At 38.8% G+C, this 23,673-nt stretch overlaps 1 protein-coding gene across 3 annotated transcripts; it reads left to right on the forward strand.

The window, feature by feature from the left end:
- Nucleotides 1-826: 826 nt before the first annotated feature.
- KCNA3 (potassium voltage-gated channel subfamily A member 3) lies at nucleotides 827-23,174 on the forward strand. Of its 3 annotated transcripts, none has more exons than XM_061121193.1 (2): nucleotides 827-4,205; nucleotides 22,520-23,174. In XM_061121193.1, exon 1 carries the CDS (start codon nucleotides 827-829, stop codon nucleotides 2,567-2,569), a length of 1,743 nt encoding a protein of 580 aa, XP_060977176.1. In that variant the 3' UTR covers nucleotides 2,570-4,205; nucleotides 22,520-23,174. The 3 variants fall into 3 exon arrangements, with proteins under 3 accessions (XP_060977176.1, XP_060977174.1, XP_060977175.1); XM_061121191.1 differs by lacking the exon at nucleotides 22,520-23,174 and adding an exon at nucleotides 16,781-22,400; XM_061121192.1 differs by lacking the exon at nucleotides 22,520-23,174 and adding an exon at nucleotides 16,784-22,400.
- Nucleotides 23,175-23,673: the final 499 nt, after the last annotated feature.

Here is a 23,673-nt window from a genome sequence, read left to right on the forward strand (position 1 = left end):
CCCTCGCCAAACCTAATTTGGTCCTCGATTCTTCCTAATGGCTAAAATCTCAGCTACCAAAGGTAGTGTCAACTATTCACTGCAGAAGCAAAGTCTCTGAATGTCTTAATGACCATCTTCTTCAGACTCCGGGTGCGAAACTCCCATTACTCCGCCGGCCTTCTCAACCAAACAAGAGCTTAATTATCCCTCCCGGCCCGGAGTTCTTTCACCCTCAAGTGGGCACTCGGCTTACCTCTTGTCCTAGGCGCCCACCTGACCTGCCACTCCCGCCCTGGATAACTCGGCAGCCCCAGGGCAAGTCGCGTCCTCCCTCCCAGCCGGCCCCCGCCTTTGGCCACCTCGGCCCAGCGGAGCCTGCCTCCTCCCGCCCGCCCAGGTGGCGCGTGCGGGGCGAAATGGGGAAGTCCCGAGATTGGGTCACGGCCTCGGGGCGGGGGGAAAGGGGTGCGGAGAAGGGCTGCCTTGGCGGGGCGAGGGGCGTGCGAAATGTGAGCGCTCGGGTGACCCTGACGGGCGGGGAAGGGCTGGGCCGGGAGGCTCCCGGGGAGCGGGGCGCGCGCCCGCGCGGTGGGCCGGAATCCGGAGGGGACGCGGAGGGGCGGGCGCGCGCCCCGCGGGGGAGGGAAGAGGCGGGCTGAGGAGGCGTCTCCTCTGAGGAGCCGCGCGGACCACGCCAGACCCAGACCGAGCCTCGCGGCGGCGGCGGCGGCTGCAGCTCAGCAACAGGCGGCGGGCTCGGCGGGAGGCGGAGGCGCTGAAGGGGCGGGGAGCGCGAGGAGGAGCGAGCCGGCCCCGCGCCGCTGCCGCCGCCTCTCCCCGCCGCATGGACGAGCACCTCAGCCTCCTGCGCTCGCCGCCGCAGCCCTCCGCCCGCCAGCGCGCCCACCCTCCGCAGCAGCCCGCGAGCGGCGGCGGCGGCGGCGGCGACGCCCACACGCTGGTGAACCCCGGCTACGCCGAGCCCGCCGCGGGCTCCGAGCTGCCGCCCGACATGACGGTGGTGCCCGGGGACCACCTGCTGGAGCCGGAGGCGGCCGACGGTGGCGGGGACCAGCCTCAGGCTGGCTGCGGTGGCGGCGGCGGCTGCGACCGCTACGAGCCGCTGCCGCCCGCGCTGCCGGCCGCCGGCGAGCAGGACTGCTGCGGGGAGCGAGTGGTCATCAACATCTCGGGGCTCCGCTTCGAGACGCAGCTCAAGACCCTCTGCCAGTTCCCGGAGACGCTGCTGGGCGACCCCAAGCGGCGCATGAGGTACTTCGACCCGCTCCGCAACGAGTACTTCTTCGACCGCAACCGGCCCAGCTTCGACGCCATCCTCTACTACTATCAGTCCGGGGGTCGAATCCGCCGGCCTGTCAATGTGCCCATCGACATCTTTTCCGAGGAGATCCGCTTCTACCAGCTGGGCGAGGAGGCCATGGAGAAGTTCCGCGAGGACGAGGGCTTCCTGCGGGAGGAAGAGCGACCCCTGCCCCGCCGCGATTTCCAGCGCCAGGTGTGGCTGCTCTTCGAGTACCCGGAGAGCTCCGGGCCGGCCCGGGGCATCGCCATCGTGTCCGTGCTCGTCATCCTCATCTCCATCGTCATCTTCTGCCTGGAGACGCTGCCCGAGTTCCGCGACGAGAAGTACTACACTGCGTCGCCGTCGCAGGAGCTGTTCGAGGCGGCCAGTAACAGCACGTCGGGGGGCCCCGCGGGAGCCTCCAGCTTCTCGGATCCCTTCTTCGTGGTGGAGACCTTGTGCATCATCTGGTTCTCCTTTGAGCTGCTGGTGCGGTTCTTCGCTTGCCCCAGCAAAGCTACCTTCTCGCGAAATATCATGAACCTGATAGACATCGTGGCCATCATCCCTTATTTCATCACTCTAGGCACCGAGCTAGCTGAGCGACAGGGGAATGGACAGCAGGCCATGTCCCTGGCCATCCTGAGAGTCATCCGCCTGGTGAGGGTCTTCCGCATCTTCAAGCTCTCCCGCCACTCCAAGGGGCTGCAGATCCTGGGGCAGACGCTAAAGGCTTCCATGCGGGAGCTGGGGCTGCTCATCTTCTTCCTCTTTATTGGAGTCATCCTCTTCTCCAGCGCTGTCTACTTTGCCGAGGCGGACGACCCCACTTCAGGTTTTAGCAGCATCCCGGATGCCTTCTGGTGGGCTGTGGTAACCATGACAACAGTAGGTTATGGTGACATGCACCCGGTGACCATAGGGGGCAAGATTGTGGGGTCACTGTGTGCCATCGCAGGTGTCTTGACCATTGCTTTGCCAGTCCCTGTAATTGTTTCCAACTTCAATTACTTCTACCACCGGGAGACAGAAGGGGAAGAGCAAGCCCAGTACTTGCACGTGGGAAGTTGCCAGCATCTCTCCCCTTCAGCTGAGGAGCTCCGGAAAGCAAGGAGTAACTCCACTCTGAGTAAGTCGGAGTATATGGTGATCGAAGAGGGGGGTATGAACCATAGCGCTTTCCCCCAGGCACCCTTCAAAACGGGCAATTCCACGGCCACCTGCACCACGAACAATAATCCCAACTCCTGTGTCAACATCAAAAAGATATTTACCGATGTTTAATATGTGAAACAAGTGACATGCTGTGCTCAGTATTGTGTGGAACGTGCCCCCTTGGTCTGTGTATGCCCTCGTTTTATACATTTCAGACCATTCATCAAGGAAAGGACATGAAGAAGTGGAAAGCACACTTCATTCTCCCTCTCCCTCCTGCTTCATACTGAAACAGGTGTCTGTTCTGCAAGTGGGCTGCATTCTCTCAGCTCTCCTTTCTTTAACCCTCTCTCCCTCTCTTAATATTTCGGCAACAAACTTAATTTAAACTTGATTTTTAGCACACGCTCTGTAAGAAAAAAGCAAAAACCAACCAAAAAAAAAAAAAAAAAAAACCAAGCTGTACATCCTGGGAGGAAATGAAACTGAAGAACAGTTAGAATAACTGTTTAACCTCAGAATCGACAGGCAGTTGTTTCTTTACTAAGTAAAGCAGGAATATACTTAAAGGATGCTTCAGTTTGATGAACTCTTCAACATTATTGAATATTTAGTTGAGTTGCCAACACTGTGGATATTTGAATGAAAAGTCTATTTAGAGCAATGACTTGTAAACCCACCATAAATTTATTTGGTTTTCAACTGGAATTTCTATTTGGACCCTGCCCCCTGGAATTTTAAGGATCTCTAGAACTTCGGACTAAGGGAAAGGACTGCGATGTCCTAATCTAATTAGTTTAACTCTTTGGGGTTTGTTAAGCATTTTGAAAGTATAGAGTAACAGATTCCTGTGAAACTGTGTGCATTCCAGCTAGCATCTATCAAAGTCTAGAAACAGATGTTTTCAGCGCTGCTTAGAGAAACAAAAAATTTTTTCCTAATGCATGTGAGAGATAAGCTTCTGCAGTATCACAAGAAGATTAAAGTGGCAGACACTCCTTCCAGCGGAAGTTACTAATTCAGACCTGACTGATGCAGTTCCCATAGCAACCCTTGTTTCCCGGGAAACCCGAAAAAGGTCGTCATGGCATCTCTTGCTCTCTAGCCCCACCCCCTAGCCCCAGCCGTTTCCACGGTAACCTTTCCAGATGGTTCCTCCTTACATGATTTCACAAGGAAAACCACTGTTTGAATAAACTGCACAAATAAAGTTAAGTCTGAGGATTCGAGGCGGTGAAATGAATCACAAAATGCTTATTTGTACTACCAAAAAAAAAAAAATCACTGATGTTATCCCATACTGACTGAATCGAAAAGGAAAATGCCGTCATTGGAGTGTTAAACATACACCACAATAGGCCATGATTTGAATGAAATGCCAGTAATTGGGCAATCTTTTTAAAAGATGCTTCTCTACTGTTTTCTTTCCCCAAGAAGTTTCAAGCCAACAAATGAAATTAAAAAGCAAATGTAAAAGCATTCTGCACATAAGCAAATGAAATGTTCACTCAGTATACCTGAAACTTTACTACAAGGAAACCTTCAGACTTCCTCTTTAAAAAAAGTATCCAGATCCCACAACACTCACCATCACAGCCCTTGAAATCTAGATATATTTGAAAAGTATAAAGGATGCATGCTTTTAACTGAGGGAATTGCAGACAATCAATGAAAAGGAGTCACAGGAAGTAACCAAACCTTGGAGAAACACCTGCAAGTTTCAGCCATGTGCCAGCAGGGGTGGCCAGAAGACAGACAGCATCAGGTGAGCACTGTGTGGGCTACTGGAGCAGTCTCTTTTTCTACAGGGAACCAGGGGGAATACCATTCATATCTAGATTTGTGCTCACTTGCAAAATCAATAGGTTTATATTTATTACAGGCTAGGTGCCTTTTGAAGATCATTTATAATACTTTTTCTGTTTGATGTCCAGGTTGCCAACTATTGTTTGGTTTCTGTTTATTGCAAAAAAAGTGGGGGGAAAAGTAATTTCTCTTCAGAATAACCTTCACTCAAACTGAGCTGAAAATGACTCCATTCCTTTTACTAACCTCCTTGTCTTCTGAACAAGTTGTTTCCCATGAAAAAAGGGTAAAAGGCAGACCTGCTGTTAGATTATTGGTCTGATTTCATTTACATAATTATGTAGTAGTATGCAGTAGTACAGTTCTTCAAAACAAAGATGGATAAAATTGCAACAAGGGTAACATTTTAACATTTTATATACATTATATAAATCATGTTATTTTATATACATTATATAAACTATACATTATCCACAATTACTTTTTGGTTTGATAGGTTTAACTCTTTTATCCTAGGGTAAATGAGAGTAACCCTATTTTTAAAGCTCATAAAATATTTTCAGGTAGTCAGAAACCTACTTACTTTATTATTTGTGCATTTGAGAGAGTGAAAAATAATGATTAAAGCTATAAGAGGGAAAGAGGAAAGGAAAGGAAAAAAAAAAAAGGAAGCAGGAAATCTGTGTACCTGGTCATAGAGTCATTGTTCTTATATATAAGCTTTGAAATAGAACTCCTTTATCTAGTTCCCTTTGCTACTTATTTGAGCCTTTAACATTGATCCACCTTTTGACCAAACGTTTGGTATTTTTAATGACCAGAAATTCTTTTTATGACCCATTTTGGTGGTGATGTTAGACACATAACAGTCATTACATAAGAATAATTTTTGTGTCTGTTCTTAAAAGATGTAAGCATAAAGATAAATGAAGTGCAGTGAGAATTTTATTCACAGTTATTCAGAAGATATAGAAAACCCTGATAGTTCTCTAGGTAAATTATGGTTGTGCTATAATTTTGGAATTGCATGGTTTTCAAATAACAGTAATACAAAGGACTTTTTTTTTAGCCAGAAAAATATGGCTTTTGAGTCATGACTTTAAGGTAGTATTGCTTCTGGTCGCCATATTGTAAGCTCCTTGAAGGTTATAGGTTTTGTAGTCCTGACAAAGTTTTGGACTCTAGTGCCCCACACCAAATGTAGCATTGTGTTTGTATTCAATGCATATTTGATGAGTGAATGGCCATTATCTTACAGTAATGTTGTTTTCAGGTTTTTAATGAAGTGATTTATAGAATAAGTTCTGCAGTCATATTGCCAGGGTTTGAATCCTGACTCTACTGTGTGACCTTGACCAAATTATATAATCTCTCTGTGCCTCAGTTTCCTTATTTGTACAATAAATATAATAAATGATACCTCATAGGGTTGTTGTAAATGTTAATACAGGTATATTGTGTCAGAGATTTTGCCAAGAGATTACGTTATATTATTTTACATTATTATTGAGATCATTACTCACAGGCCTTGTATAAAAATATCAAGCCTTGTGAATGGTGTGTAAAACATAATCAGCATCTTACTATTTACTTTCTATAATAACAATAATAATTACAATCTGTTAAGTGTCAATCACATCCAGAACACTTCTCAACTCTGCAAGGTAAGTGGTATTAACCCCATCTTAGGAGAGTAAAAAATAGATGATTAAGGCTAAGTGATTTACCCAAGACTTTACAGCTAGCAAGAGATCTAGCATGATTTAAAGCTAGTCACTCTGGCCCCAAAACCCATGTTCCTTTTACTGAATGACTTGAGAGAGACTGAGAAAATAAATTGCTTATACTTTTAGATTTGACTTCAGCCCATGTTACTAATTAATGAATTCATGGAAAGATCATAGCCCCGGAAACCTAATCATTCAGTGTACTGAAAATTAACCCTTTTTAAACCATCAGAAATTTTTAACCATAGGAACCAAATATGGTATTTAAATCAGATGAAGAGATTGACTTTTCTAGTGATAAAATATTATTTTTTTACCCGATTGATTTATCTAGATTTAATATTATATTTAATCAGTGTTGGTAGTGATACAGTGGTTATTGGGACATTATCCAACGGATAATGGATATTGTTTAAGATTAATTTCCTACTTTTATGTGTTTTACTTTATAACAGATGATAGTATTATGCAGATTATTATTTTTCTATCTTCTCATTCTTTAATTGGACTACTGAAGAACCATGCCAGAAAGTAGTATAAACATTTTGACTCTCCCTTATTAAGAAAAGGGAAATTACATAGAACAAGCTCAGGGCAACCATAAGGAGATTGCCATTTTCACTGAAATTTGACATTATTGCCTTACTTAACCACTCCATGACTCTTTAAGAACGTCTGTGCTGAAAAAAAAAAATTAATCAGATTGTAGCTGTGTCCTACGTAATAATTGTAGCCCCTTCCTCAAGGTCCTAAGGTATTTAGAAAATGAAATTGAGTGGTGAATTGGGCTTAGAGCAGAATGCTAAGGAGCCTCAGTTTACACATGCTAGTTAGCTTTGTTGAACCATAGACTTCACTGAGCTCAGTTGCATGTCCTGGATGTTGAAAGGTATACCTATGTCTGTATGTACAAGAGATTCATGGGAGGAGATGTGACTGGATCAGTGCATATCCATCAACACCCTGGGAAAATATATATACCCTACAGCTGGAGAATCCAGAGATAAAAACACTCACATTATTTTATTTTTCATATGGTGTTTTAGACAGATATTATAGCAAACGTAAATACCCACCAACTAAGGTGATATAATCACAAATGGCTACACATAAGAGGAGCATTATATTAATTATTTCTCAACTTTGAAATAAAATTTTGGGATTGAAATTTTAAATGCACAGTATGAAGAAATTTAAAGTTAAGGTTCATTTACATAAAACTTATTGCTTGCCTCTTTGGCATATAACATACTCAAGTAATTGCTTTGCTGGTTCTACATAAATCCAGTATATATACTATATACCAGCAGTCTATTCTTTTGAGAACCATAACTATAATTTCCTGACTTCCTATACATTTAAAATCTCAGCATTTTCTACAGCAGTTCCAAGATCTTCCCATCTCTCAGCTGTGAATAGAAGTGCTAATCCCTCACACTAAGAAATGCTAAGAAGCACATGTGCCCCCAGTCTGAAGACTTATGCAAACACTGTGAGATAGAAGTGAGGAGCATAAGAATGGGGAAGAGGATATTTAGAGATTGCATTTTAGGGTGGAATTTTTTTCCTTCCTGTTTTGTATTTGGCCTTTTAAACTAAGGAAGATAAAACTATTGCTTTAAAACTAATTTCCTAATGCCATTTCCAGTGACATGGATAGTCCTAGAGAATGTCATACTGAGTGAAGTCAAGAAAGAGAAGAAGTATCATATGACATCCCTTATATGTGGAATCTGAAAGAAATGATACAAATGAACCTACATACAAAATAGAAGCAGACTCGCAGACTTAAAAACAAGATTTTGGTGGCCCAGGGGGAGGGATAGTTAGAGACTTTGGGATGGGCAGGTACACACTGCCATATTTAACATGGGTAGCCAACAAGGACCTACTGTGTAGCAAATGGAACTCTGCTCAATATTATGTGGCAGTCTGGATGGGAATGGGGTTTGGGGGAGAATGGATACATGTATATGTATGACTGAGTCCCTTCACTGTTCACCTGAAACTATCAGCTATACCCCAAAACAAAATTTTAAAAAACTACTAATTTCCTACATTTCATTTCATAATTTTATATATAATAAATCACTTTTTTAAAATAACCTGCTGATAATGTGTCTTTGAGAGAAACCAAATCAGAGAAGACAGAAAGGAGAGAAAACCACGCAGAGCCCAAACCTTATGGTTGTGACTCAGCCCCAAGCTTCGTGCCTGAAAATGGCAATTGCCATATGGTATACATGATAATAGTATTCTTTAAATGATTTAGACAGGTTAGAGCATTTCAGATATTTGTCTTTGTTTTCAGTGATGCTATGAACTAATTTTGTCTTTGACATTGTAAAGAAAAAGCATTTTGAAAAAAAAAAAATAATAAAACTTTTTTGTGGTTTTTCTCTTCCTCTTTTTTTTTTCAGTCCTGGGTATGGTTTTTCTTACATTTCAGATTTTGCGCTATTAACCATCAAATGCGTTAAAGAAGTGATCTGAAAAAGAGGCTCCATCATTTTTTTGGGAGCCATTTTATTATTGCTGCAACCTAAATAGTGCAGAATAGGAACTCTTGCCCAAAAAATAAATCCTGGGATAGCATTCAAGTGGACAAAAGATCACATTTCATCCTATCTAAAGAATGTTAGGAATAAATCTGTGTATGCAGGGCTCTGACTTTGCAGATCCAGGGATCATAGCCCCCTAGTAGGAAATGGTAGGAAATGGAGAGATACTTTTTCTCTTCTGATGAGCCCCCAACCTCCCCTCACCCCTTCCTTGAGAGTATAAAGGCCCTGGGGAAATTCCCCATTACCTCTTTAGAATGAAAGTCAGCATTGCACCTGTGTGTTATAGGGCCATCAGCACTGCTCTTTCAGTTGTTTTCTGTTAAGTTTATTTTAAACTCCTTTCCTTTAAAAATCTTAAGATTCTTATTTTTAGACATTTAAACATTTCCTTAAATTAAAGCATTTAATTTATTTGAAAGAGAAGCCCATGGGGTTAATTTATTACATGCACACACTTCACCTCTTGATAAGTTATACCCTGTCCTATATGCTTTTTATCTGTATATGCTTTTTATCTGTAGATCTAAAGTCATTCATTTTCTGACAATTAGTGAATTTCCAAAATATTTGTTTTCATTCATATGTGCAGCATAAACATTTGCAAATAATTTTAATTTTTTAAAGCCTTTTAAAAGGAAGATTTGTTGCCTAGTAGTCTCAGTGTATCAATGTCTGTTAATGTAGTAATAAATTCAAAGAGAATACATTCAGTCCATCACTGAGTTCTGTCATTTCACCTCCTAAATGTCTCTTTAAAAAAAAACCCACTTTTCTATACCGCTGCCACCACCACTTTAGTCCACATTCCTATCATCTCTATCCTGGATAAGTGTGAAGGTCTCTCATTTGGCCTTCCCACGTTTCCTGGGGCCAATCTGAGCCTTTCTCCACCTGGTAACCAAAGAAAAAGAAGAGAAAAACTGCTAGTTATAAGGGAAAATACCAGAGATTTTGAGATACATCCCAATTAGCTGCTCAAATCTGGAAAAATATATCTTGGAATGAATTACTATAGTATGTTATCTTGACATAGCTGTAATTTTAAATTAATTTATGTTATATAATTAGTGTCTGTTTCCTGTATAAGAGTGGGGACTGTATCTCTCTTTGTTTATCATTGAATCCCTTCCCGTTCTCTCCAGACAGGCTTTTACCCCTACCAGTTCACCAAAATCGTACTGTTTAGGGTCACGGTGACCTCCTGTAGCTGTATCCAGTGGCCATTTCTCAATACTCCCTTCATTTGACCCATCAGAAGCATTTGGCCCTATAGAATATATCCCCACTCCTAGGAAGAAATGTTTCATCTAACTTCCAGGATACCACACTGAATTTTCTTCCTACCTCTCTGACCTCTCCTGTTCAGCCTCTTTTACTGGTTCTTCTGCATCCCTCCTGGGTCTTAATGTTGAAGAAACCCATGGGCCATGACTTAGTCCTTAGACCCCTTTTTCTTCTCGAGTCTTATTCTCATAGTTTTAGATGACCTATACATAAATTTGTATCTCCCACTTGGCCTTCTCTCCTAAACTCTAGACTGAATTTCTGACTGTCCACTTGACATCTCCACTTGCATAACTAATAGATATCTCAAACTTAATATGTCCAAAACTGAGCTTCCTTCTCCTCCCCCACCTCTCCCACCCCCCCCCCAGCCCCCCACCCCCCCCCCCCCCCACCAAGCCCATGCCTCCTGCCTTCTTCCATACAGGACAAAACAAAATGCCTGGTGTATTTGAGGAAGAACAATATGTATTTGAGGAAGTCAATAATCTATTACCTTTATAAAAAATTGTAATTAAAACTAGTCAAGAGTGACTATATGTCAGATTTCAAAATGTAGTAAGCAACTAAAAACCATAGACAGAAACAATTTATCCAAGTAAGAACTGTGTTTGAATTGCTTTATTCCTAGTTTCTATAAACGTTATACCTGCAAACATTTTAACTCATTTTGAAAGGTCAATTTATATTACTATGTAGCTATGTGTCTTGAGGAGATTTATTTTTAGTAGGCCTAAATACTGCTCTAAGTAGTATTGCTTACACTTCACAGCTCATTTTCTCATGACTTTCAGATTTTTGACAAAGTTCTACATCTTGGCACATTACCAATTTTAATTACTAAGTGAGTTAAAATGTTTTTTGCTTGCCAAGACTATAATTTCCAAGAGGCCAATCAGAGAACTATACATAATTCAGCAAGAACTCTTTCTAGTCTTTGAGGCTAATTCATGACCACTTAGTTGGTAGAATTTGTAGAGGTGGTTGATGTGCAGCCAACCCCAAGTTATTTAGTAGATGTCAAAGTATAGACTAATGAAAACCAAGTTCCCATAAAACCATGTTACAGAAAGATTTCAAATTTTTCCTCATCAAATACAAATTGTTGTTGTTGGTAAGTCACTTTTCGACCTGTGGACTGCAGCATTCCATGCTTCCCTGTCCTTCACTATCACCTTGAGTTTGCTCAAACTCATGTCCATTGAGTTGATGATGCCATCCAACCATCTCATCCTCTGTCCCCCACTTCTCCTCCTGCCCTCAATCTTTCCTAGCATCAGAGTCTTTTCCAGTGAGTCAGCTCTTTGCATCAGGTAGCCAAAGTATTGGAACTTCAGCTTCAGCATCAATCCTTCCAATGAATATTTAGGATTGATTCCTTTAGGATTAACTGGTTTGATCTCCTTGCTGTCCAAGGGACTCAAAAGGGTCTTCTCCAGCCCCAGAGTTCAAAAACCATCAATTCTTCAGTGCTCAGCCTTCTTTATGGTTCAACTCTCACATCTGTACATGACCACTGGAAAAACTGTAGCTTTGACTATATGGACCTTTGTCAGCAAAGTGATGTCTCTACTTTTTAATACACTGTCTAGATTTGTCATAACTTTTCTTCCAATGAAGAATTTGATTTCATGGCTTCAGTCACCATCCACAGTGATTTTGGAGCCCGAGAAAATAAAATCTGCTATTGTTTCTACTTTTTCTCCTTCTATTTGCCATGAAGTGATGGAACCGGATGCCATGCTCTTAGTTTTTTGAATGTCAAGTTTTAAGCCAGTTTTGTCACTCTCCTCTTTCACCCTCATTAAGAAGCTCTTTAGCTCCTCTTTGCTGCTTTCTCCCATTGGAGTGGTATCTTCTTTATATCTGAGGTTGTTGGTATTTCTTCCAGAAATCTTGATTCCAGCTTGTGATTCATCTAGCCCAGCATTTCTCATGATGTACTCTGGATATACATTAAATAAGCAAGGTAACAAATACAGCCTTGATGTATTCCTTCCCCAATTTTGAACCAGTCTGTTGTTCCATGTCAGGTTCTAACTGCTGCTTCTTGACCCACATACAGGTTTCTCAGGTGACAAGCAAGGTGGTCTGGTATTCCCATCTCTTTCAAATTTTTCCAGTTTGTTGTGATCCACACAATCAGAAGCTTTAACATAGTGAATGAAATAGAAGTAGATTTTTTTTGGAATTCATTTTATTTTTCTGTGATTTGACAGATGTTGACAATTTGATCTCTGGTTCCTCTGCTTTTTCTGAATCCAGCTTGAATATCTGGAAGTTCTTGTTTCACATACTGTTGGAGCCTATCTTGAAGGATTTTGAGCATTACCTTGCTAGCATGTGAAATGAGCACAATTGTATAGTTGCTTGAACATTCTTTGGTATTGCCTTTCTTTGGGATTGGAGTGAAAACTGACCTTTTCCAGTCTTGTGGCCACTGCTCAGTTTTCCAAATTTGCTGACATATTGAGTGCAGCACTTTAACAGCATCAACTTTTAGTATTTGAAATAGCTAAGCTGAAATTCCATCACCTCCACTAGCTTTATTCACAGTCATGCTTCCTAAAGGTTCACTTGACTTAACACTCCAGGATGTCTGGCCCTAGGTAAGTGACCACACCATCGTGGTTATCCAGGTCATTAAGACCTTTTTTGTATAGTTCTTCTATCTAATCTTTCCACCTCTTCTTAATCTCTTCTGCTTCTGTTAGGTCCTTGCTGTTTCTGTCCTTCATTGTGCCTATCTTTGCATGAAATGTCCCCTTAGTATCGCCAGTTTTCTTGAAGAGATCTCTAATCTTTCCCCTTCTTTCCCATTGTTTTCCTCTATTTCTTTGCAATGTTCATTTAAGAAGGTTTGATTATCTCTCCTTGCTATTCTCTGGAATTCTGCATTCAGTTGGGTATATCTTTCCCTTTCTCCTTTGCCTTTCACTTCTCTTCTTTTCTCAGCTATTTGTAAGGCTTCCTTAGACAACCACTTTCCTTCTTGCATTTCTTTTTCTTTGGAATAGTTTTGGTCACTACCTCCTATACAGTGTTATGAACCTCTGTCCATAGTTCTTCAGGCACTCTGTCTACCAGATCTAATCCCTTTAATCTATTCATCACCTCCACTGTATAATCATAAAGAATTTGATTTAGGTCATACATGAGTGGCCTAGTGGTTTTCCCTACTTTCTTCCATTTAAGCCTGAAGTTTACAATAAGGAGCTGATGATCTGAGCCAGGTAGCTCCAGATCTTGTTTCTGTTGACTGTATAGAGCTTCTCCATCTTTGGCTGCAAAGAATGTCATCAGTCTGATTTTGATATTGACCATCTGGTGATGTCCATGTGTAGAATCGTCTCTTGTTTTGTTGGTAGAGGATGTTTGCTATGACCAGTGTGTTCTCTTGAACAAACTCTGTTAGCCTTTGCCCTGCTTCATTTGGTAATGCAAGGCCAAACTTGCTGTTACTTCAGGAATCTCTTGACCTCCTACTTTTGCATTCGCATCACCTATGATAAAAAGGACTTCTTTTGGGGCGGGGGAAGGGGTGGTTAGTTATAGAAGGTCTTGTCGGTCTTCATAGAACTGTTCAACTTAAGCTTCTTTGGCATTAGTGGTTGGCCTTAGACTTGGATTACTGTGATGTCGAATGATTTGCCTTGGAAACAAACTGAGATCTGTTTGTTTTTGAAATTGTCCCCAAGTACTGCCTTTCAGATTCTTTTGTTGACTATGAGGGCTACTCCATTTCTTCTAAGGGATTCTTGCCCACAGTAGTAGATGTAATGGTCATCTGAATTAAATTCACCCATTCCTGTCCTTTTTAGTTCACTAATTCCTACGATGGTGATGTTCACTCTTGCCATCTGCTTAACCACATCCAATTTACCTTGATTCATGGACCTGACATTCCAGGTTCCTATGCAGTATTAGTCTTTATATCATCAGGCTTTATTTTTACCACCATATGCATCCACAGCTGAGCATCGTTTGTGCTTTGGCCCTGCCGGAGTTATTTCTCTGCTCTTCCCCAGTAGCGTATTGAACACCTCCCGACCTGGGGGATTCATCTTCCAGTGTCATATCTTTTTGCCTTTTCATACTGTTCATGGGGTTCTTGAGGCAAGAATACTGAGTTTTCATTCAAGAATTCGTTTAGGCCTGGGCGGAAGTCTTAATTACTTTTTCACAGGCTTGATAGTGTTGCCAAAATTTGGCCTCTGTTCTCGGTGCTGAATAGAAACTCAGAGATAGAATTTTGGGTGAAGTAGAAAAGAGTAGCTTTTATTGCTTTTCCATGCAAATGAGGACACAGCAGGCTATTGCCCTCAAGTCTGTGTGACCCACCCCCGGGGAATAGTAAGAAATTTTATAGTGTTCGAGGAGCAGAGCGTGATCAGCTCATGCACAGTTCTCGGATTGGTTGGCATCAAGGTGAAGTTTCAAGCATCATCAGTTTTCTGGTTTCAACCAGTCTAGGGTCCGTGTTTGTGTGGTCAATGCTTTCATCTGGAGGGGGTCTGCTTCCTGTAAAAGCAACTTAGGAATGTGTATCAGGCTTCCATCTGTATCTTTCAGGGAAATGGCTGTTCAAAGATTCTGCTATGTGGCAGAATTATAGTCTAAATTGTTACCAGTTTCCTGGCCCAAGTGCTGTTTTTTGTTTCTACATCTTCACATTTCCCAATCATTAACTCTTTATTAGAATTTTTATTTATTTACTTAGGTTGTGCTGGGTCTTTGTTGCCGCACAGCCTTTTCTCTGGCTGTGGTGAGCAGGGGCTGCTCTTAGTTACTGTGCAGGGGATTCTCCTTGTGGTAGCTTCTTTCGTTGTGGAGCACAGTCTCCAGGGCATGCGGGCTTCAGTAGTTGAAGCTCCCGGGCTCTAGAGCACAGGCTCAGTAGCTGTGGCACATTAGTTGCTCCACAGCATGTCGGATCTTCCCGGATAAGGGATCGAATCTCTGTCTCCACATTGGCAGGTGGATTCTTTACCACGGAGCCACCAACAAAGCCCCCAGTCTTAACTCTTGAGTCAGCATTTTGCTTCAAAAGACAAGGACACAGGAGCTGTACACAGTTTCAGTCACTATTGAAATTTGACTGTTCTTATCCTGTTTTCTTGCTTTGTTTGTTAGAACATTTATTTGGTGAAATAGCTTCAATTATAAGTCACCATTTTTTATTATACTTCCTTTCTTTTATAATTTTGATACTTAAGCCAAAGTCCATTTTTCTAAGTCCTTCAACCCATTTCTTAGCTCCTAATATAAACATGATTACCATCTAAATATCACTTTTACTTTTTGCTTTTTTGTTTTGTTTTGTTTCTGTTGAATTACTACTCCTTCCACACCTGCAGTCTATTAGGATGGCAAGCTGTACCAGACTTATTAATCCTGAGAGCCTTGAGGCAGGTATTAACTCATGAGCTTAAAGAAAGCCCCAGCCCCTTACATAAAAAGGGTGTGTCAAGAAAAGAATAGCTTAATGGAACCATCTCAAGATAGCCAAAGCTGCACTGGCATTGAGCAGAAGTTAGGCACTGAGGATATAAAAAGGTTATATCATTATGTTACTTTTCTTGTAATTAGTAGTCATCAGTAACTAGTAGACCATTGTAATTTTCAAACTTTTTTATAATGAACATTAAGTGTACTGTGATGCAAGAATGTACTCTTACGTTTTAAGTAAAGACTAGTGTTAAAAAGAAGTTACTTCTTTCATGAAGGATGAGCAAGTATAACCCAGGCCAAAAAGGTAAGACTTTTCACTAGATAATTTCCCAGCATGGTAAGCATACAACATATAGTTCAGTGAGTGAATGATTCTTCCATGAAAAGCATACTCAGATTTCAAATTACCATCCTTAAGCATTTATCACTGGTTTTGAGATACCTGCTAAAGCCAAGAGTACGTATGGGAAACAGTCTTCTCTATGTATTATGATGGATAATATTCACATATTGAAACCTGAAACTTGGTGTAGGATTTTCCATTTTTGTCTTTCTAAGTTTCACAGTAAATTATATATCCAGTTTACACTGTACAAAGTAGTAGGGATTTATTCACTCAGCATATAAAGTGTCTGTGTGCCAGACACTATTCTAGATTTTGAAGGTAGCAGTGAATAAGACAGTTGTGCTGCTTTATGCTATTTTTAAGGAACACTTTACCATCTGCATTTCCAAATAATTTTTTTGTAGTTGGTGAGAAGAAAACAACAAACTTGAACTTTTATTTCTTGGTTTTCCACAAACCCTGGTTAAGTGGTTATTGTTGTCTTAATTTTTTATTTCTTAAAATAGTATACAACTATGCAGAGTTCATATTTTAAAGGATCAGTAGATTTGAAAGCTGTTTGTAATATTTGAAAGCTATTTGTGATAATTGGTCATACAGAATATCTGTAGTTCTAGGTACTATAGTACCTAGAACATGGTTATCAGAACACTAATTTTGAGACTGTTTGCTCTCTCCTTTTTTCCCTCTTCATAACATTTATTTGAGCATGAGAATTCAGTTCACTTTGAAGGAGTTCTTATCTTAGATTACTACAGTGGAATGTACAGAAAAGAAGCAAGCCCTTGAAAATACATTGAGAAAATTGATACATGTCTTTTTCTAAAAATCAGTTGGCACTGGGTACATTTCAGATGGTTCTTAGGATGAATATAAATTTTCCTATTCAAAGAACAATCACATTGGGTTAGACTACATTTGGAGGTCAATATTAATAAGGGGGGAAAAGTTCATAATTCTAGAATACTCTGAGACTTTTTCTGACATAAATTAAAAGCACTCAATATGTGGTTAATACATTTCGTAAATTAAATCGCTCAAACTTCTCAACATAACAGTGAATAGTTTTTAAAAGTGTAATGAATAGAATATTTTATACTGACCTAGTCTATAATTTTTTTAAAACTAAATTATAGTAAATTATTGTGTTTACTCTGTCCAGCAGATACAGAAGAGCCCCACATAAAGAACTATAGAGCTGCAAGGGCCGGTAGAATGCTCTTTGTAAACTGCCCAGTGTTGATTATATTGTTGATGAGCAGTGATATGTCTGCCAACACATACTTTCAGTTGACATTGAATAACATGTCTCTAACAAATGCTTCATATAAAAGAAACAGCTCTGAAGCTGGAGGATTCTCTTCAAACTGTGTGCAGTAGAAAAGGTGTTGACCAAGAGATAGAGAAGAACATGAAAAGTGTTAAAGTATCATTTGACATTTTGGTGATATTTAATCATCCAAAATCGAATCGGTACTGCTGATAAAGAAAGCCTAAATGCTTGTTTCCAATAAGCCAACTTATTATACTGTTCTCTTCTTTCAGTTAATTACTGGACTGTGTTTAGTCATGATATGTATTAATGTTATCTTCTATGTACAACTTTATTTGTGAAAGTGTTTTGTACCAAAGGCTCTCATAGATATTAGTCCATTGTGTGTAAATAAGTGAAGTCTACTACACTGTGCCCAGATGAATGGTATTAAAGACAGACTTGCCTAAAAGAAATGTGCCTTGCTTGATTAAACATTCTTTTATTTTTTGATTCAAAATGATAGATTTGCAAATTAGTTGTAGGTAGGTTCTAGCTGAGCTTAACTTTAAAAAATATATTAGTAGTTATATGTTTAAGTTATCTATCTTAATATTTTTCAACAGTTCATATATAATATACTCATTTAATTTAGTTTTTATGCAGTGTTTGATGTGGCGAGACAAAGCACATTCTTAAAGATATATTTGATCTACTGTTTTTAGAATTTCCTTAAAAATCATAGCTGTAAAATGCTTCTTGACTCATTTTCTATTTTTATATTCTTTTAGAAATGGAACTTTTTCAGTTAAAAAAGAAAAGCAAAGTTTTATTTGGAAAAGTAACTTAGGACGTCATGAAAATGATTTCCCATTTGGGGACATTTCACTTCTGTGCCATTATTAATGTATTTACTGTGACATTTCAGCAGAATGGTAGCTATTTGTATATTATTTAATAAGCCTTATAGAAAGTCAAACTGTGAACATTTAATATAAAGAAGACTCTTCTCATTTCTAAAATATGATGACCAAATGCATAAAACTCCCATCTCCTGTTGTTTAAATGCCTAAAAATGCTAAGTTAAGAGCACTCATAGAATTTCAATTACTATCAAAATATTGTGGTAGGGAAGTGAAAATTATAATACTTTATGATATCCCATAGAAGGAAATACAGGTCATGGACTTCATTGTTAATGTATAAGAATCAGTAACTGAAACAATTTTATACCTACTAGCGGCAAAACAAACAGATAGAAGATATAATCCAGGTAACTTTCTTTTGAGGCAATGTCTACAATGATTTTGCACAATCTGCTGGTAATTTCTCTAGTCAAAACTTTGAGACCAGATCACTCTGGGAAAAAGTGAAGTAAAAAATGACAACTATCTCAGATTTGAGCTATGTGCACCTCCAATCTGGATAATTTGTGATTAAGATGACAATACAGCCACCAAGGTGTTTTTGTTCTGTGTTAGCCCATGTAATAGAGACACTGGCCCAGAGAATAGTCCATTTCCAACCTCCTTAGTAACCCACAACCGATGATTACAGCCTGGTCACATCAGCTATTGGGATGATTGAAACAAACCAATCAACTGTCCTAATAGGAGGTCTAAGACATGCGGATGTTTTAGTAAAGATCAATAGGTGTTACCAAAATAAGACACAGGAGCTACCTTTATAAAATACCAATGACACAACCTTAAGCATTATAGTAGGTTTAATATCATATCCACGTTATTATAGGCTACAGTTTCAAATAAAGATAAAACCTGGACTTTTGAGATAAAAGCACAGAATGGTACCAGATGAAGAAACTGTCATAGCAAATATGTTTCACCAAATGGGTAGTAAAACTAGTATTACTCTAGATATCGGGAGACCAGAATTCTTACCTATTTTCTGCCTAGATGCATCACTTACTATTGCCAGGCTTCAGTTTCCTGATTGCAAATGGATGTTCTGGGTTAATCTCAAAAGGCCTTTCCAGTCCCCAAATTCTCATTATATGCATTTGAAAAGTCTTTGAAGCAGACTTAAGGACTCAGATTTTCTTAGGTATTTTTGAAAGAATGAATAAATTGAAATGAGGTTTAAGTCTTGAAAGTGTCATAAATATATCATTCTTCAAGATGCTTGTGAGAAAGGATATGAGATTTTTTTTCTCCTCTAAGAATTGTCACTGGTCTCTAAATGGGATCATGAAAAAATTAAAAACTCACTCTGCGACATGGAAACAGATTAATGAAGTACCTGGAAAGGAAGGGAGGTTATTTTTTAAATTTAATTTGATGTTTAAGGTGATTTGAAATCATATATGAAATGCTAAAACTGCAACAGAGCTTTATCATACTCAACATTATAACCATGGGAGTAGGAGAAGGTGGAAAAAGGTTGGAGGGATAGGACTGTTTGCCTTACAATCTGTTGATTATTTCCGCGTAAGCCGCAGTTTGGTAGAGCAGGTATCTCTGTGCTTTCATTTTGGTTCTACCAATAACTCTCATGTACCCTAGGAAAGTTCCTTTAACCTCTCTGAGCCCCAATTTCTATTAGTAATCTGTATGTGTCTTTACATTTTTGAGAATTCTATATTGTTTTAGGATTGCTGTAATATACATGTCCATGTCCATGTTGCTCCCTCCAATCACTTAGATGCCACATCTCTGCTCATGGACTGAACAAACTGCAAATCCAAATGTTAATATTTCCAATATTGCTAATCGACCTCCGCAAGACATAAGGCATGTAAATATTTTTATTTTAACCATGGTTTAATTATTATGATTTATCATTTCATCTTCTAATGTTGCTAATTATCTAAATGAAATGTCTGTTCAAGTGAACCTTATGAAAAAATTTTGTAGTTGAGTAAAACACTTAGCAAATCAGAATTGAATATGCTTCCCAGTGAACTGTAGCTGATTGTAAGGTGCATTTTTGTCACATTTAAAAGTTAATATCCTTTTGGCCCCAGAAACAATGGCTATAATTTAAAATAATAGTCACAAAATTTTATAAATTTTTGTGAATACAAAAGAGGCTTGATAGAGCCATATTGTAATTAATTTTGCTCAGGAGTGTGAAACAAAATTCAGGGATAAACCAACGCTTCTGTTTGGCTTTAGTGGATGGTTGGGAAAATGAAAGGCTATAGGTTTTGCACAACATAGCTAAGAGATAAGTATACCCACTGTAAAAGAAGAGTGTATTCTGGTTGCTGGTTTATGGTAGAAAGAGATTAGGATAAAAAGACGCTAAAATATGGACACCAGGGAAATTGTTTAAATGATAGTCCATTTGAATAATACAGAAATATTTTGTCATACTGAGATTATCTGTCCAAACTTATAGTCTTATATCCTTCCATTCAGAAAAGGGGGCAGCTTTTAAAGGCCTCTGTCATAATGGGAAATATATGTTTTGATTAGTGGAACAATTCATTAAAACATTTACTCTGATCATTTTGGTTACGTGAATCTGAATTTTCACTTTAGCTGTAACTGAGTCTTATATGTATGTGTTAGTAATCTTTGTAAGAAGTAATTTAACCATTTTTTTAAAGTTGATAAAATTTGCTAAATGGTGATTCTAGCATATTGTGTTAATAGTGTATCTTACAACAATTTGTGAACTGACCGTATGAAAACAAACCATAGTAATATCTCTTCTGGTAAAATGTTTCCATGGTGTGATCTCTTATACTGGGTTTGGGGTGGGGAGGTTACGTATTTAGTTTACGTAAAACTAACTGTTGAACTGTTTTTCCTAAATGCCATAAAATTGTATGATTATAAACCAAATAGGAATATCCTATTAAAGGCACTGTATAGACTATTTTTGAAGTTATCCCATAAAATGACATAATTTCTGTTAAAAAGTTTCTACACATACAAGGGAAAGCAAACAGTGTATGTATTGTTTCTGTGTAACATGCTAAATGTTTTAGAATCCTTTTTTTAATCTTATGCAGATAGAAAGTGATTTTGCAGATAACAGAGCAACAAATACAACTACAAAACTTCAGTTTTCTCACAGAGATGCCTCATACGTGTTTATTATCTCATAGTTTGCAAAGGTCATCCACATATCTTATTTAACCTTTGAAATATCCTTATAAAGTAATAATACTATCTGAAGTTTAGAGATTAAACAACAAAGGTTTAGAAAGATCGTGACTTGTCCAAAATCGTAAGGGCAGCAAATGGTTTTACATTTCACGTTCTTTACACTTTTCATTCCCTGTCAAGTTTTTTCTTTCCTACCACTGCCATGATCTTTAAGACTTTAACTAAAATTTAATTCCAAATGATACACTGGGAAATTTCGCAAGGCACTGTTGCTGTTACTGTCAGACCTTTCTAAATACTTCTAAAATAGAGTCCTCCCACAAGGTGATAGCCAAACATTTTCCATCTAAAACATATTTAAGTCCCCACACTCTGACTACAGACATTGAATCCAGATGATATCAAAGCACTGGACTGAAAAATTATCTTCTCCACTGGTCTCTTTCTAATTTTCCTTTTTAAAAAGTCCATCATAATGACTGACTTATGAACAGTTCAAAGAAACAGTAATCAACCCAAGAAACTGCAAACATTCTAATTCAGAGAAAACATACTCTAAGACCCACCATATTGGCCATTTTTCAGCTTGTTGTTTTTCATCAAATGTGTTCTGTGATTAGGGGAGGATAGGGAATGGGGAGTGAGTAGAAAAACTGCCTTTCTTTTAAGAAAACCTCATTATTTCCTGTAACTGTTCAAAAAGAATTGATATCAAATATTAGAAAACAGGACTATTAACATTTAGCCATAGTTCAAATATATGGTAAAGTTGATGCACATATTTAAAAATTCACTGAAGTAATTTCCTGGATAAAATTAAAATCTGATGACTTCTCAGTTCAAATATGGAGAACATTCATGTGTTAGTCAATGGCATAATGCTACATTTTAATTCTTTTTTCAAATAACAGAGAGACACTGGAATTGCTTTCCCTTGTAAATCAACAGTCTGTGATACATTCTGTACTTTTACTGACTAGCAATGAAGTATTACTGTGAATAATTAAATGAAATATAAGCTATAGCATATCAGAATTTAAAATTTTGTAACCTTAAGTTTAGTTCTCCTCCTCAAACAGATAAGTCAAACAAGTATTATTTTGTATGGAATGAAATAATAGTCATTCTTAAACAATGACATAATAAATAATGGAGTTCTGATAAAATGTAAGATCAAAACATTTTATATTTTTCTACATTTGTCTTCCTTGGACATTGAATTATGTTAATTTATCACATATTATTGTAAAGTTAAAATAAACTGTTATGCTGTGTTCTGTAATGTTCCTGACATAGTAATTTTAGGCCTTCTGTTAAGTAAATAACAGTAAATACCTGTGAGTTAATTATGTGACATTTTCATCTGGTTTCTTTTATAAATCTGTCATTGGATTTAAAGTGTTTTCATTGAAATTGTTATGTGCAGAATTCAATAAAATACCAAAAAATCCTAATACTCGTATTAATAATTAGCTCCAGATCCTTCTTCCTCCCTCTCTCCCTCCTTCCTTCCTTCTTTTCTTTCTCTTTGTTTCATTTCTCTTTTCTTTTTCTTTTTTTTTTTTCCGAATAGGAAACACCAAAGCTGAGCTATTATCAGCAGTTCGAGTGTCGGCTACCTTTGGACAGCTCTGCACACCCCTCTCACGTGACTGTAGTGACACTTCTGTGCGTTACACTCAGCAGGTCTTTTGAATGCCAACATTGTCAGGCTTCCTTTATTGCTGCCAACTGTACACTGTTGGGGGCCCAGAAACATCTCAAGGGAGAAAAAAATGTCATGTCTGTGCCTTGGCACATTCTGTCAGTTACATGAGGGCAAAGTGAGAAAGCAAATGTACATCATTTCATGCAAAATATATATTAAGGATCAATTATGTGCACCCCCCTGTTCAAAGCACTATGAGAGGATGTAAATGTGAAGAAGAAGGGGACCCTGCTCTCAAAGAACTTAGAGTCTAGTGGGTAATGTATTCCTGAGTTTATAGGTTAGGATTCTCATTATTTAGATCTAGAACTGTCAAGTGTGAAATAAGATCATTTTGTTTTCCATAAGTAAAAAAGTATCATGTATATAAGCCCAATATTTTTTCCACCATGACACACTATAATTTCTCTGAATCAGCATTTATATGCCCATTGTTCTTATTTTGTACTTAGCCATGTTGATCCTAAATCATTTTTCTAATAGCAGCTAGCTATTCAAATGTGTGTGTGCTTTTGGAATGTCAACAAATGCTACATCACCAAAACAGAGGCCCTCTTGTTTCCATCTGAAATTTTACTTTGTCTTAAAAAAAAATTACAGATTTATGCTGTCTTACACATGTAGTAATTAGCTATTAGAGAAAAGAACAAAACATATTTTTCTCAGTCTCCAGCTGATATGAGAAATAGCTGTTTTTAAGCTTTCTGGCCATGCAGCTTTGGTTGTGGACTCCATGAGCCATAATTTGTAAGTATTTCATTTTAAGGAGCCAAATCTTAAAAGTCTTTTGCAAACATTTACAGGATGAATTAAGAAATGCAGGTGGTTTCCAATGGATTACAGCCATGCTCTTTGAAGCATGCCTTCATCCAGGAGAATTGTCACGTTTCTGGTGGACTTCGACAGAAACAAATTTGTACATAGATTTATAGCTGTACATCTCCTATGGATTAGGGCCCTCTCTTTTGTATTGTAACCGTTATCAATACTGAGCCTTTCTCTCCCTAACATCCATTTAT

The sequence above is a fragment of the Dama dama genome, chromosome 20 (genome assembly GCF_033118175.1).
Source record: "Dama dama isolate Ldn47 chromosome 20, ASM3311817v1, whole genome shotgun sequence".
Lineage (NCBI taxonomy): Eukaryota > Metazoa > Chordata > Mammalia > Artiodactyla > Cervidae > Dama > Dama dama.